Source organism: Tyto alba, unplaced genomic scaffold (genome assembly GCF_018691265.1).
Source record: "Tyto alba isolate M040663 unplaced genomic scaffold, T.alba_DEE_v4.0 Super-Scaffold_1000006, whole genome shotgun sequence".
Taxonomy (NCBI): Eukaryota; Metazoa; Chordata; class Aves; order Strigiformes; family Tytonidae; genus Tyto; species Tyto alba.
The window spans coordinates 8,507,522-8,523,782 of record NW_024881272.1 but is presented as its reverse complement, the minus strand read 5'-3'; the positions used below and the strand labels follow the sequence as shown (position 1 = coordinate 8,523,782).

The 16,261-nt window shown below is 49.0% G+C and overlaps 1 protein-coding gene across 6 annotated transcripts in view; it reads right to left on the bottom strand.

Moving 5' to 3' along the window:
- Positions 1 to 619: 619 nt before the first annotated feature.
- TEDC1 (tubulin epsilon and delta complex 1) overlaps positions 620 to 16,261 on the bottom strand; it is an 84,499-nt gene continuing 68,857 nt past the window's right edge. For 2 of the 6 annotated variants that reach the window (XM_042784252.1, XM_042784260.1), the window contains one exon: positions 11,183 to 12,405. In XM_042784252.1, the coding sequence (XP_042640186.1) occupies positions 12,046 to 12,405 (360 nt within the window). In that variant the 3' untranslated portion in view covers positions 11,183 to 12,045. Of the gene's footprint in view, positions 718 to 10,038; positions 10,077 to 11,182; positions 12,406 to 16,261 lie in introns of those variants that run through there. The other 4 variants (XR_006164560.1, XR_006164561.1, XM_042784266.1 and 1 more) reach the window with 4 other exon arrangements.

Here is a 16,261-nt window from a genome sequence, read left to right as displayed (position 1 = left end):
CCAGGGACCCTCACCCGGGCTGGGATGCGGGGCACAGGGGACTGTTTGGGCTCCAGCCCACTTTTACTGTGAATCCTAATTTTCTGAGGCTCCTCAAGAGCTGTTTTGTACCTGTTGAAGCCGCCTGGGTAGCGCCTCAAGGGCTGCTCTGGCTGGCACCTTGCTGCAGTGAGGCTGGTGGCACCATCGCTGCACGGTGTGCAGGAGGAGATGCTGCACCGCCAGGACGGGAGCCCAGGCGCCCCAAAAGGGTGGCCACGGACTGGTGGCACCTGCCTCTGCAAAAACAGAGCCAGGCTTCTTTATTTCCTCCCCAGCTTTGTTAAACTTAGCACCTTCCACCCTGGTGCTGCAGCAGGGAGGAACATTGCACCCGAAGCCATCCTGCAGCACGGTGAGCGTCTGGACCGGGTGCCACTGGTTATCCCCTCAGTACATCATTTTAGAGATTTCATCAGACTTCAGAACAAGGAAAGGCTCTGGGAAGAAGGTGCTTTGCCTCAACAGCTGATATGAAAGGCAGTCGGGGTTCACTGGGGACGGTCAGCTATTCACCCATTTTGCTTTGAAATGACAACTACCATAAAAAAGGCCCCAGTCAGAGGCAACTCACAGGATGGGATGATGAAACTCTTGCTCCCAGCAGGCAGCAGCTGTGTGCAGGGCGCGCTGCTTGCAGACTCCTTTTCCCAGTAATCTGCTGGATCCTGGAGCCATCTGAAAAAAACCCAGGCCAGCTCTGTTTGGTTATTCATTTATAATTTTAAATCCCTTCCTTAAGATAACTTGATAGCTTATCGCATCAGCAATTTATAACCCCTGGCTCCCTACAGCATCTTAGCTGTTTACAGCTCTCTATTATTTACTGCCTGACACTGAAATGAGAAACATTATGAAAATACGTTAAGGAATTATTCGGGCGCCCTAGATGCAGCCTGAAAGGCACCAGTGTTCACATCCCTCTACTGTATTTAACCTTCCATTGCCCAACCTGCAGGCAGGGCAGTGGTGGTCCCTTCCTCCCCGCAGCCCCCGCGCCCCTGCCGCATCCTCCAGGCCCTCGAGGACGGCGGGAGCCGGCGCTGACTGTGCAATCACGTTAATTAGTAGAAGACGCCGATTTCACCTTTGCGCCACTCTAAGAAGCATAAATTGCAGCAGAAGGCACCACTAATGCAGAGGCATTTCTCCCTGTGCCCGAGACCTTGGTGACGTCCAGCCTATGGGGACGACGGGTGGTACGCCAGTATTTACAGATCATCCCAGTGCATTCTTACAGGGCTCTGGGAATGCATTTAGCACAGCAGCTCTACTCATAAATCCTCATCCATCACAAAATGTTAGCCCCTCCTAGAGTGATGTTTTTTAAGTTAGGGACAGACCGGTCATGTTTTTCACAAACACATAAAAAATTTATTATTTATCTTTCTTTTTTTTTTTTTTTTTTTTTTTTTTTTCCCCATTTCTTTTATTTTCTACACAAAAGTGCACTTTCCCACGCTGAACAGAAACACGGGTACCCCTGCGGGCTGCCGGGGGCTCAGGCTGCAGGCTGGGTGAACCACTGGGCTGCAGCCGGCAGCGGCGGGGATCCTGCATCAGCTCTTCCCCATTAATAGGCTCATTTAGGCAGCTGTGCCCCGCAGCGCCCATTAACACACATGAGAGCGTGCCTGGAGGTGAGAGCTTCACTAATCAAATGTGCTATTAAGAGCCTAATCCATTTCATTAGCCCATTTCATTTGACACTTAGTGAGGCTCAGAGATGCTCTGTGTAACAGGGACGAAGGCACACAGCCTGTCCTGTGGAAAAATAATCCTTTTCATTAGACGCGTAATTCCTTTTTATGCTTTATTAGTTTATTTCTAAAGCAAAAGGGCGCCGGTGGTGTGCAGCTCTGGCAGAGATGCTGTGGATTTTCCCTTCGTGTGTGTAAAACTGGGAGGGATGCACAGACAGCAGTAATATCCTCCCCCAGAAAAAGCCCTGAAAAACATGCCACCCAATTATTTGATTACATATTACTGAGCCGTATTTTGGGGATGTTAGCTAGAAGACCCTCCACTGAATATTTTGGAGAGTGAAATGATTAAATACTTCGGCCTCATCTGAAGTAATTTCTGATTTCTGTCTTCCTTTGATTGGTAGCCACATGAGATAGTCTCAAAGGTCAGCAGAGAGGCAGGATGTAGAATTAAATACAGATTGTTCAGGAGGCTGATAAACCAGTGAGACAAACTTGCACCAGTGCCTTAGGCAGATAGGCTGACATCACTTAATTTTCTGTACAGATTCTGTATCACCTCTTCAAAACAAATTAACATGATGATGTGTGATTCCACTGGGGAACTGTACAGGACCATGGGGATTTTGTGCGTGGGGAAAGATCTTAAGTTATCAGATAAGCAGGTCTTAAGTTATCAAATAAGCACTCCTAAAGCCGTGGACTTACCAAACAGAAACACACTTGAAACTGCATTAAGCATTCATACTATTAAAGAAGTATTTTATGAAATAATAATTTTCTGAATATAATATTCATCTCAAGGACTAGGTTGTGACAGTTCTTCTGAAATAACTAGTGAAAATACCTGTATCTTACTGAAATCAGGAGCCAGATTTAAATTCCCCCATGCAAATGCACAAACAGGGCATAAACCAGAGGAGCTAGAGATGTTCACACGAGTGCAGGGCTACGATGTTATTGACATCACAGAGATGTGGAGGGATGGCTCCTGTGACCGGAGGGCTGGAATGGAAGGGTACAGGCTCTTCAGGAAGGACAGGCTGGGGAGATGAGGTGGGGGTGTCACCCTCTATGTCAGAGACAAACTGGAGTGCATGGAGCCCTGCCTGGGATGGATGACAACCCAATCAAGAGCTTATCAGCCAGGATTAAAGAGAAGGCAGGGACAGGAGATGTTACAGTGGGGGTCTGCTACAGGCCACCCAGCCAGGAAGACCAAGCAGATGAGACCCTCTATAGACAGATAGGAGCAGCCTCACGTTCACAAGCCCCGGTCTTCATGGGGGAATTCAAGCACCCTGATATCTGTTGGAGGGACAACACAGCGGGGGACAAGCAATCCAGGAGGTTCCTGGAATGCTTGGATGGTAACTTCCTTCTCCAAGTGATAGAGGAGCCAAGGAGGGGAGGTACCATGCTGGACCTTGTTCTCAACAGCAAGGAGGGGCTGGTGGGGAGTGTGAAGCTCAAGGGCAGCCTTGGCTGCAGTGATCACAAAATGGTGGAGATCAAGATCCTTAGGGCAGTGAGGAGGGCGCACAGCACACTTGCTACCCTGGACTTCAGGAGAGCAGACTTGGCCTCTTCAGGGATCTGCTTGGCGGGGTAGCATGGGATAAAGCCCTGGAGGGAAGAGGGGCCAAAGAAAGCTGGCAGATATTCAAGGATCTTCCTTGAATTCCTCCAATCTGGCAGATATTCCTCCAATCTCAGGAGCGACGCATCCCGACAAAGAGGAAGTCAGGTAAGAACACCAGGAGGCCTGCATGGAGGAACAAGGAGCTCCTGGACAAGCTCAAATACAAAAAGGAAGCCTGCACAGGGTGGAAGCAAGGACAGGTAGCCTGGGAGACTGAGCATCTCTTGCAGCAGGACTTGGAGGCACTCAGGCCCTTTAGATAATTTGTTAGCATACAGAGTCCCTGCAGCCAAAACAACAAAATCGTTGTTTCTTCCTCTGTTCTAACCCCTTTCTTTTGAGACAATTTCCAAACATTTGATGCAAAAAAAATGTATTTTAAAAAGCATCTTTCCCCTTCAAAATTCAAACCCGCCTGCTCCCTCAACATTACCTGGGACATTTGCCTCCCCCTGAGAAGCCGGTGGGGGAAAGCCGGCTCCCACCCACGCCTGCCGAGACCCCCAGGCTGAGAGCAAAGTGTTCCTGGGGGGGGGGGGGGGGGGCATCCCTGTCAAGGCAGCTCCGTAGGGTCCTGCCAGAAAAAAGTAGCTCAAAGCCGAGTGCCACACTGCTGTGCTTGGGAAATGGTGCTGAGCAAGGGGAGCAACGTGCAGCACCGCTGGTGGGGAGGGCAGCGGGGTGGCAGGGAGCTGCCGGGGTGGGCTCCAGACCCACCCGTGCTGCCCGTGGGGACACAGCCCAGGGCCAAGTGCACGGCTAGCTGGGGCTCACCTTCGAGGGCTGGCAGAAGTGCTGAGCAGTAGCTGAAACGGGAAGGAATAACCCCACCAGCTCCTCGGCGCAGGCTCGGCGTGCCCCACGTTAACTGCTCACGGCACGACTGTGCTAAGCACTGCCAGGGCAGCTCTGGGAAACTTCAGCCCCAGGTTTTGCCTTCAAGTGTACAAGAGAAGTATTTTTTTAAAAAAGTACACCACCATCTCCAAACAAAATTAAACACAGGCAAGAGAAAAATCCCTGTTGAGCAGCGAGACCATAAATCACTCCCTTTCCTATGCCTGCCAGCCACAGAGGCTGGAGAGTGGCTGGTGGGCAGAGGCACACTCTTGCAGAAAGCATGCTCTCTCCAACCCCCTGGGCTCTGCAGTTTTCTCCCTGGGAAGTTTCACAGCCCTGTGAGCCCGTCCCCATCCCACTGCAGCTCCCAGGGGAGCGGCAGGACTGTGCACCCCTGCGGCCGGGCTGGCCCGAGCAGCACATCCTCGCAGCACCTTCATTGGAATGGCAGCTCAGGGTGCTGCTGTCCCTCCCTGCTGCAGTCCTGCCCTTCCCATCCTGCAGCCCCCTCCTTCCCGACAGCAGTTACAGCCCAAATCGTGGCTCTCTGACTTTCCACAGCAACACAGGTTTGTGCCTGTCCCATGCCACGCGCCACCATCTCCTGCTCAGCCACGCAACGGAGGTGCAGACCCCGAGCACATCAGTGATACACTCTTCTTGACTTAGCGATATGAATTACAGCATGATATAAAGGCCTATTAAAGGCTGCTTTCTAGAACAAATGCTGCCCCCGTGGCTAATCAGCAGAATATTTCCTTCATTGAGAGAGAAAATTAATATCGTTGTTTGGCAGATGCAAAGATGCCAAGTAAATAACTTGCAATTGAGCTTTATTGTTATGATGCCTTTTGTTGCTGGTCTTGGCCTCGAGAGGGTGGCAATGAAAAAGAGAGAATACAAATGGAAACCTGTAAGACCCTGAAATAAATGTGTGCTCTGAAACTGCGGGGAGCCAGGGATTAATAGGGAACGCTGGCATGCATGGCACAGCCTGGCCACGCCGGCCTGTCCCCTGTGGTGGTACCCAGCAGGCAAGGGGACAGGCACACAGCCTCGGCCAGGGCGTCTCCCCCAGCCCCATGGGCAGCCCGGACCCTCAGCTGTGGGCTTTACAGTGTATTTCCATTTTTAAAAGGGGTCTGTAAAGAGAGAAGACACTATGCCAGCTCCGTGAAAGCTGGCGTTAATCAAGGGTGATAGCATGGTCTCCTTGCAGGTGGTTAGCATTATAAAATACATATTAGCATTTTTAGTATTAATCAGTATAAGCAAGAGAAAGCTAATTAGAAAGCTCATTTACTTAGAGCACTAGAATGAATTAGTATCATGTCTCAGGGCCGTGAAGCATTTGCACAGAGTGAACTTCCCCAGGCTCGCGGCTCATCCACACGTCACACATCCAGGCTCTTCCCACACCTGATCCGGGGACGCTCTCCTCCCAGCTCGGATCAGGAGCTAATCCTGTTCCAGGAGTCACAAACCGTCTCATGCCAAACAGGGAATAAACTGTGCTTCAGAGCTCACCGTCAGCCTGAGACTTCTTCCAGCTCCCCGCCGAGCCCACGGCAGGAGCGAGTGTTTTATGGCATTCGCGGCACAACCTGGGGAGGCCAAGTCATTACAGGGGCCTGACGCTGCCGAGTGATGGGGCTGGGCCGGCGCCAGAGGCAGCGATTTCTGTGCTTGCCAAAAACGCACAGGCTTTTACCTGCCTTTCATCCCTCCTTGGCAAGGGATGCAAGGGGGCTGCAGCAGCAGGAGAACAGGGGGCTGGGGAACCCACCAGCTCCCCCGCTACGCTCCACGGCAAACCCGGCTCAACAGGGAGCCTTCATGGAAAAGCATCCTGAGAAGAACTCTGCCTGTCCCCTTTCCATGGCCAGACCCCTGATGCCCTGTGTCCTCCTGGGTCCTGACTGCCCCAGCACCCATCAGCGTACGGCCCAGGGAAGCTGCAAATCCCACGTGTAGGACAAGCAGGCATGATTAAGCCAAATCCTTTACTTGCCCTGCAAATGGTGGAGAAGATTTTGCCAGCTGGGCAGTCAGAATAACAGCAAATGCCAGCTTTTTACCTTGGATTTTTATTTGTAACATAAAGGGTGGCTCCTGCAAGGCAGGCCCAAGGGCAGGCAGGGTCCTGCTATGCCAGCTCAGGCCCCCGCATCTCGCTCCCTCCTGGCGCTCCAGCTGTGCTCCACTGAGCCATGCAGTCCCTTCCAGAGATTTCACAGTTCTGCTCCCTCCAGAGCGTCCGTGAGCTGCTGAAAGGCAAAGGAGGCATCTTGCAAAATAACCAGGTTGTGTTAATAAGGTCAGGTGGGAGGAGGAGAGCATTAGTAGGGGCTGAGAGTCTACTCTGACAGCTACCCTAGCGAATTCCTTGTTTGCTTGTCTTTGAGGCAGTCAGCCACGCTAGAAAGCTAATGCTCAAACATTTCTTAGCTGTACTTAATGCTAAATCAAAGCAGGAGCCACCAGGAGAGCATGGCTCCGTCCCAGCCCAGCTGCCCACCCGGACCAGGCTGGCTGCTGGGGCCCTGCCCCTCCCCTCCCTCCCTGCCGCCTGTTTCAGCCCCAGGAGCGGGAGGGGGCTGCTTTCCCCAGCTGTGGGGGGCTGCCCGAGGCAGAGACATCAACCCTGGGGTCCTGCTGCACTGAAGAGAAGTCAGGCCTCTGCCTCCCACTTTGAAAGGGTGAAACAAATGAGAGTCAAGGGGCAAGGAATGGTAAAACTCAGGGTAACTTGCCTTACAGGCTTGCAAAGTGCTTGCACTCCCTTTATTCATGGTCAGTGTCTAGATGGACCTTCACGAGGAGTATTTCTTGGTGAGTAAAGGGCTCTCCAGCCCTGCAGAAGAAAGTAAACCAGAAGGACTGGATGCAGACCCTAAGATCCATGCCGGGAAATAAGGTGGCACAGTTAAGGGTACGTGACTGCTACAGCTCCTTGGCTTAGCGGGGCACGGCTGCCTTGTCACTGGGGGGTGGTGGTGCAAGACTGGCAGAGCCCTTTGTATGCACAAAGCCCCTGGGCCCCAGGACCTGGGGCTGGGACAGGCACCCTCAGCCCGGGCCAGGGGCTTGCACCACACGAGGCTGGGTGCTCACGCAGTCCCCATGGGCTGCACACCTCCGTTTTCCTTGTCACCCATTTCAGAGCAGCTGGGGAACAAAACCCCTTAGGGATAGGGATGTGGGCACGGCCCGGCGGCTGGGACCCAGGGCTGGTACAGAGGGGCTGGGAGGATGAGAAGATTCCCGGTCCAGAGGCTACAGGACAGCGGCCACAAGAGCTTGGGCTGTCAGTTGAGCAGCAGCGGTACCAGCAGGCTGTTTCACACAAGCTGTTGGCTCCAGGAGGCGACGGGTGAGGGTTAAAGACCCGAGGCTCCCCCTGCAAGTGGCCCAGGGTCAGAGGAGGGGAGCTGGACCATGAGACATGCGTTAACTCCCACCGAGTGTGCACCACCCGCCACACACACGCTCACACCAACTGCTACCGGCTCATCCTCATGCAGGAGCTGGTGGAGGAATCCCACAGGGATCCCAGAACACTCTAGGCTAGAAATCGCTACTCCCAGCAGCTCTTATTTTTAAACATAGGTTGCAGCCCTTATTTACCAGCAGGCGCAATGTTGTCAGGAGCAGTGACTGCAGATGCCTCACTCGCCTTTTGCAAAGCAAACCTCCTGTTTTGACTGCATGCTGATTGATGCTCAGTTATTTGGGGAGGAATATTTCTAGCTACACAGTGTGAGCCAGAGTTATCAGCCAATTAAGTATTTATGGCCAATTCCATTTTCCTAGCAAGATGTTTGGAAAGCAAGCATCAGTTACATCAGAGAAACGGGTTAAGCTGTGCTCTTCCATAGAAAACACCTCCACGCTGGCCTACCAGGAACTACACATGGAGAAGTCCTGTAAAAACTTCTCTTAAGGCTACGCTCGGAAGCAATCCGTCACCAGAGTGTCGTTTAAACACTGCAGCTGTAACTCTGCCTGTCTCCAGTGAAGCATTGCCAGAGCACGAAGCAAAAGGCTGTGTGTCCCCAGCCCCATAGGGAAGCTTAGCTGCTGTGGGGGCTTCCCATGGACAGGCTGTGCTGTGAGCTATCACCAGGTGAACATCTGGGACAGCTCTTTACTGCCTGACCCTCATCAGGTGTAGCCCACAACCACCTGCAGCATCTCTGGTGGGTGCTGATTTAACCCCGGTTTCCTACTTTTCCAGCACGGGCCATCGCCTCTAACGTGCTCCTCTCTTCCTGAGGTCACTTAGAAACCCTGGATCTAAATCCAAAGAAAACTAACTCCCCTCAGGATGCACCAACAGGGAGAACTTCTGCTGTAGCCTTTTCAAAAAACAAACCAAAACAAACCCTGCTGCCTATTCCAGATGTTGGTCAGGGCAGCATCAGCACCAGCCTGCCCCCTCAGCAACCTATTGCACACGACGGGCGACTCCCTCTCCACCAGCTTCTCCAGCCAATACTCACCCTTCTCTACTCAACTCCATCAACAATTTTAGGGCAGATTCCCGCTTCCACAAGGAAATGTACAACCAGTGTGGTGATATGGCAAAGGACAAACCGCTTAACAGCTTGGATCTTTGCTTTTCAGTCTGTAGGGGGTTGTTTACAACACTCTCCAATTTCTGTGAAGTAATACTTAACATTTACCGAGTGTGCTTGAGCCCATGGATAAAATGTACCGCTTGAGTCATCTCCCGCCTGTCACAGCATCTGCCAGAGACCAGCCAGTCATTTGGTTGCTGGTTATCACACGTCTCCCAGGGGATCCATTCCCCTTTCTACAGCATCTTTGCTGACACGGGGCCAAGCCCTGGTCACCAAGGTCACTGCAGCCCTTAAAGCCGGTAGGCTGTGATGGTGGGTGAGAGAAGTCAGCCTAAACAGGGAAAGAAAAACACTGAATACTGCAGTAATAGTATGGAGTGACAAACATCTACTTGTTTCTAGGTTATATCCCGTTAAATGTGACTGCAGTCACCCAGTTCACTTCCCTGCTCTCATTATTGGTGTTAATCCAGGGATGATTTTCTTTGGCTTTTAAGTGGTTCTTAGCATAGAGCATCTCCCAGCAATACTGGATAGACAGCTGATGCCTCACCAAGCTCTTGAGGATTGGAAAGCATCTGTATTTCAGATGCATCGATATGCCTCAAAAGCATCAAAAGTTGTGACCAGTCACCGAGGCATGACCACAGCTCAGTTTCTTTGTGTCCAACTCCTGCAAAGGTGCTGTGATTTTTAAAAGGCAGCCTTCACAGGAAAACCACCCTCCAAAATTTGGTGCGTGACAGCACCAGGCCCTTAAAATACCTCCTCTGCTTTGTGCTCTCTGTGCTGGGGCTGAGAAGGGCAAAGGAAAAAGGGGGGTGCAGGTATTGGCTTTAAAACCACTGCCAGCTCAAAACACCCCACTGATCTTCAGTGGGGATCCCAGATGATCTGCTCTGGTTCAAACTGCTAACTGGTACCTGAAACAAAAGGCAGTGGAAAAGCCGTTGCCAGAAGATAAAAACAGTACTTGCCTATGCTCTTTGCAGGAGGCGGCTGAAGCGTGCCAAGCCAGCGCAGCACCCCGGGTGGGAAGGAGATCTGTTAGGCTGCTTTCGGCTGTGGCCCCTCTTGGTGTACACGCCAGGATGCACACGCAGCTCCAGCTCCGACCCGCTGGCTCTCCTGACGGCTTCCCATTCGGCCGCCCCGGGACCGGCACTTGTGCCGTGCGGTAGATGCAGGCGGCTGCAATTCCCTGTAGGCACTTCCATACATCACACGCACACACTCATATATACAGACATACTGAGCGCTGTCATTCTTACATTCCACCGGAGAGAAAAATAATTCTTCAGGGTCAAGCAGGGGAAAGGCGCTGCCAGTTGTGGGCTCTGCTGAAACAGGATCCTCGGGTGAACACTGAAGCACGCTGAGCTAAGTGCTGCACAGTGACAAAGCTTTGGTACTGGGAAATAAGTCATCCCACCATGAGTGACTACTGTCAGTTTAAGTGGATGGCAGCATAATACATCGTGGCATTCAGCATTAAGCCAACCCTGAGAAGCCACAGCAAGGTATGAGCTAGACCTGCACTTGAACCTGAGTGCTCTCGCCACGCTCAAGAATATTTGCCCACTCTTCTCTGCTGAAAATCCCAGGAGAACAAAGGATCTTTTCAGGGCAATGTTTTAAACCTAAAGGCGATGCAGTATGAAAATTCCCATGTCGAAAAGCTGGAGGAGGATACAAAATGCTCAGGGAGAGATAGATGGGTGCTGCCACTCTTGTTAGTTCTAGGATATACCGGTTCTTTCCCCATTCATGAATAATTTTCTGTGAAACCTGTGCCTGAGTAAGTCCTCTTGTGCACTGAATGCCAGCGGCCCTGGAGCCAGCACCCTCCCAAAGTTGTACCAGCTTGAAACATTTCAGTGCTTGGTACCCTGCACCTACAGAGACAGTTTGAAAAGCGGGGTGATGTGGATTAGCTTTTTAAGGCCAGGGCTGTTCTTCCAGGAGCAGGAGCCTGAGGCCACCACCTGCCCCAGAGATGGATCTCACCAGCCCACTGGGGTTTTCTGCTCCAGGGATGTTTGTCACCGCGGTGCCCTCTGACAGCAGGCGACCTGGTTGGGACTGGCAGCCTCTCTCAGCGAGCACCCCGCTCCCGGGGGCTGCCCCATCTGTCGCCCTGCAGAGCAGCAGTCGTGCCGATGCCTGGGGAGAGGTCCTGAAAGGTTCCTCACGTTTGGCTGCTGAGTGAGCCAAAAAGCGGCTGGTAATCAGCGACACCACCGAGCTGGGGTAGCAGACAGGAATCCAGACGGAGGAAAACCCATTGCTCATAGAAATTCACAAATGAAAAGCAAACTGGTTTGTTTTTTTGTTTTTTGTTTTTTTTTTTTTTAAGTTTATTTATTCCTGAAAGTATACAACTAGAATATAAAAATATTCCTTGGTGAAAGCAAACCAGAAAAAGGTAGGAAATGAATGCCAAGTGAAAAACATTTGCATGTTCCAGGGGAAAAAGCCTCTGGAGACAGAGCTGGGAGACTCCTCAAGCTTGGAAGTTGAGGTCATATTTCTATTTTACAGAAACTTCTTATAGCAGATCCATAAGTTACCTCATTGTGACTCATAACTCTGTGGAATAGGTTTCTAGTTTGTTCTCTTTGAGAACCCAATTACTTCAAGTGCATCACACCAGTAAATGAAATCAGTGTGCTGCTTTATTTATTATTTGGCTTTTTTTTTTTCTTACGATGACTGCATTATAGCTGCCACAAATATACAAAACAGCTGAATTAAAACAGCACACTTTCTTGAACATTTCCAATCTCTCTAAGCTTTGGTACTTTGCATGTTCTCCAATACCTGGATTTTTCTGAATAATGAACTCTTCCATTTGCTGGAAAATATTGAATGCAATTAGTACTTCAAAGCACAGCCTCAATGTATGCTGTGCCTAGCAGCTGAGCACTGTCTAAGAGCCCAGTGCTTGGCAGAAGAGCTAGAAATCTGAAAGATAAAAGGGAGATTTACACACACTCCCACCAAGGCCTGCTGCAGAATTTAATTGGCAAGGTTAGCAATAAAGGGGCTGCAGAGAGAACCACCAAGGTTATGGCCCCAGCGCAAGTCACAAAGCAGTAACAAGTTATGATTCCCAGGCTTAAAAATTAGAAATTACATTTGGTTCCTCACCTTGCACTCCTCCATGCCAAGCTGCACAATGTGTTCTGACCAAGTCAGTCTATTCCTTTGCTCTTCTCAGTCCAACTTTAACTCTTCAGGGGGAGATACAAATCACCCCAGCCAACCCTTCTGCAATTTCATCCAGCCTCTGCCTGCACTCTTCCCGCAGCTGCTTCAGCTCTCTCTCCAGGCTGGCCTCTCTCATCTGCAGTTCTCTGATCACCTCTGTAGCACTGACAGCTGAGACAGGCTCCTTGGATACAGACCTCCGAAAGCCCATTTTGCTGGCAGAATGTTTGCTTCTGAACACCAGTCTGCACGAACCGTGCATTTTATTTTTTTTTTGAGCGCACAGGTGTGTAAGATCTAGCAATTTTAGTTTGACACTTTCCTGTATCTTTCTAGCACTGGCAGAGAACCCCTCCTTCTGTAGTTCTTCCTCTCTTGTTTTTACCTGTAGAGAGAAGTAGAAAAGGGAGGGGAAGAAATAGAATGTGGTAGATTTCTGTGAAAAAATCTTCCCGCCAGGAAACAACACAAAATGGCATGTTTGGACTAGGATGTACCAAAGAGAAGAGAGCCAAGTGTGAGTACAAGCCTAAGTGTGTGGCAGCGAAAACTGCATTAAGCTAACACGTGCCTTCTATCAGGTAGCAGCCTCACTGACCAAAAAGCTGCCTGCAGTCATTTGTTTGCAGATTCACAGTCTACCAGCCCCTCCACCGATGACTAACACACAAGAGCTCTGCACGCTTCCCTCTTACCGAGGAGTGGGTGGTTTGACTTCAGAGCAAAACACACGGAGCAAAAAGGGAGACCCAGCAGAGTGACCTTCATCACCATTGTGCTTTAAGCCACTGCCTTGTCATAACAGATTAATTGCCTCGTGACTAACAGTATTATTTCAGTTCGCAAGTGCTTTCTGTACTTGGCAATGGTAAAAAGTAGGGATGACAATTGTAAGCCTGAAATTCCTTAATTCTCAATTCTCATTATGGGGTAACAAATAGGAAAAAGCAAAATAATGGAGCAGAGACAAAGAAGTAGAGGCTAAGACCAAAATGAGCACCAGGCAGCACACTTTCACTGAAGATAGGCCCAATAAAACAAAGCTTTTCTTGTGACAGAATCACAGACTGGATGATAAAAGCGATTGTATATACTGGGATTTCTCCAGAGCATTCGATTTAATGTTCTCTAACAATTTGATTTGAAGAACTTGCAAGACAGTAATTGCCTTGCCAATTTTACTAGTGGATTAAACATGAATTCAGTGACTCATCGCAAAATGTAGTTGTCAGTGGAGAAACATCCATAAGAAGAGGTACCTTGCTAAGGCCTTCAGGGAAATGGTTCTTGGTCCAGTGGCATTTTCTATTTCTGCTATGGCAACCAACTGCCAAATCATCTCAGCCAAAAAGCAGCAAAGTTTCAGAAAAGTGATGCTGCCTCTGCAACCTGCACAAATCCCAGAGCTCTCCTGGAACTTGTGCGCAGTTCTGAAGTTCATGCTTCAAAAAAAACCACAGGGAAACAGAGAGCAGGATTCAAAGGCAGGTCACCCAATGACTCACAGCCCAGAAAACAAGCCTTATATATAGTATGAAACTTCTAGAGCTCAAACTATTCCATTCATGGAAACAGGCATATCATTTGTTTTAGATCCTAAACGAAAGTGGAAAAAAAAGTCGTGAGAGACCAGACTTTGCTGACAAAGCCATAAGAAGATCAAATGGATGAAAACTTGAGTTAGATATTCAGCTCCAGAATAAGACATTGTTTCCTACTGTGAGGATAATGAACCATGAAATGCTTCATTGCAGCTCCAGGGATGAATCCTCTGGCCACAGCCCAGCTCAGGTCAAAACTCAGTGCTAATGATACCCCCTTCCAGCCTTGAAACTGCTCTGCAACCCCTCCCTTCCCTGGCCACCGGCGAAGCTGAACAACTCCTTGGGGTTTTAAATCTGCAGATCTGCATTGAGATATTGGTATCTCACATATTAGGGCTTTGACAAATTCCCTGTAAAGTCAGGGATATTCTGGCATCTATCTGAAGCACCAGAGATCAGTCAGAGCTCAAAGCAGCACCAGCTGCAAGGACAAGAGTCCTAAGGTAGCAAAGCCGGCTCCCCGCCTTTGCCACTGCCAAGCTACAAGTATTCAGGGTCAAACCAGCTGCCGTATTTGGAGAAAAAAGGATTTTTTCCATAGATCAGTAGGGAGGGTTTCATTACTGAAACGAATTCAGAGGCTTTTGGCAAAGGGGCTCAGATTACATTCTCCTGAGGTGAGAAACACTGCAGGCACAAGGGCTGCAGTCACAGTTAAATTTCCCCACCGACACCAACTTCACCAGGACTTCACACACTTACCCCAAGTCTTTCACCAGAATATCTGCATGAGCTTTGCAGCAAAGTAATTAATCCTCTTCTGATGCGTTATTCTCCTCTCCCTCCCCCCCAACCCTGCTCAAAAAAGATTTAAGAAAATCAATCAAATCAGAAAACGAGTAAATTTCCCTGAATTCTTCCTAACACATTAAAGGTTTTATTAATGCAGAACCATCTGTTAAAGAAGACCTCTGTTGATTAAGGCATTCGAATAGAAAGTTGAAGCCAAGAGAAGTCTATCTTTGCCCTTGTCTAAGAATCAAGGGTCCCTCTTTGTCATAATCCTCCAGGAATCCCAGGACATCTCTTGCTGTTGGCTAAAAAAAGATCTGAGGTCCAATTCTCTAACAGCACTTTAGAAGAAAATAAACTGAAAAAATAAATTCAATGTTATCTGGCCTCCTCACTGCCAATGAATAAATGGAAAATAATGTTTGCACAAAGTGGATTTAACACTGGAATCCGGGATGGGAAAAATTTCCCATTACTTACAAAGAACAAAATCACTCAGCAAACAGAACCCACAAAATGTTATTTATTTTTCGCATTAAACTCTGGCAGAATACTAGTAGGACCGTATAAAAGTATTCCTAATGAAACGTAGGTTTTCATACCCTCCACCAGCTAAAATTGGAGAATTTTATTATCCATTGTGCACAGTATATGAGGGAAGAGCATGCTCCTCTCAGCACTAAGTGCATTGAGTTTTAACTCATAGCAATAGCAGGAATAGGAATTACTGTACTGAAGCAGGAGCAGCTGTAAGGACAAGGACAACAGCCTTACAGTTAGGCAGTCAGGAAAGCAGAAATACAACAAATTCTGATATCTGAGTATCAAAAGGGCACTGCACGTGTTATCTTCTGTAAAGAGAATCAATATTTCCTGGGACAACATTAGATAAATTTAACAAGTGAAATTTTCAAAATAATTAATGTGAAATAAGAGAACAAGTTTAGCAAAGCACTACTTATTTCTGTCAGCACTATCTGGAGTTGGAAAGCTGGCTTGAGGTTTTTTCCCCACTGTTCTTCCTGGTAAACTCTACAACCATATATATGTCCACAACTACTCTTGTTGCAGTTTATAGATTTCAATAGCTAGAAATCTCTGAGGGTTACCTTCAAGTAATATTCTTTACTCTTCATATCCTGAATGCTTGTGAAAACACTCAATAACCTCCTCCTGTATGGTTAATTGATGCTCTTTAACAGCTTGCTGTCTCCCATTAGTCAGCACACAATGATTATTCTACACTGCAAAACAATCTCAGCAGACCACTTTGTATTAAACAAACATATTGTAAAAGATTAGGAGCCTCAATTTTGTGCCTGCCCGTGTCTATCCCACAGCTCTGCCTTTCAGTCTCAATCTACCAGCTGGAAGTTGAATTCCCAATTAGGTACATAGTGCTGTCTGACAACTGCTGCACATCCTCTCCAAATAAACACAACAACATGATAATCATCGTTTCCACTTCCACAGAACCAACCTCATCCCAAGGGGACCTGGTACATTTTGAGAAAAGCCATGCCAAATGTAAAGGGAATCAGCTGATGAGAATCAGCATCTTCAAACTGACACACATCCCACTCTGCAGCGAGCACCTATCTGGTTAGCTGTTCACACCAAAGCAGTCACAGACACCGTAACCCAGCCCATGGAAGCGTGCTGCCCCTCTGCACGCCCCACGGCCAATGTACCCTACCAGGTTTCATGCTCCCGTGACCATGATAAACTAGCAGGAACCTCCCATGGCACCAAGTGTCCTCACCAGCCCTACGAGGGCTGCTGATGGACAGATGCCACGAGTGTACACTGAGGCAAGTACTCCTGCTGGGTTTCTTCTAGCTCTTCGCCTCACCATGTCACTGACCACTGTCTGGGACACGACAGTGGCCAAATTTCCCCGAGTGC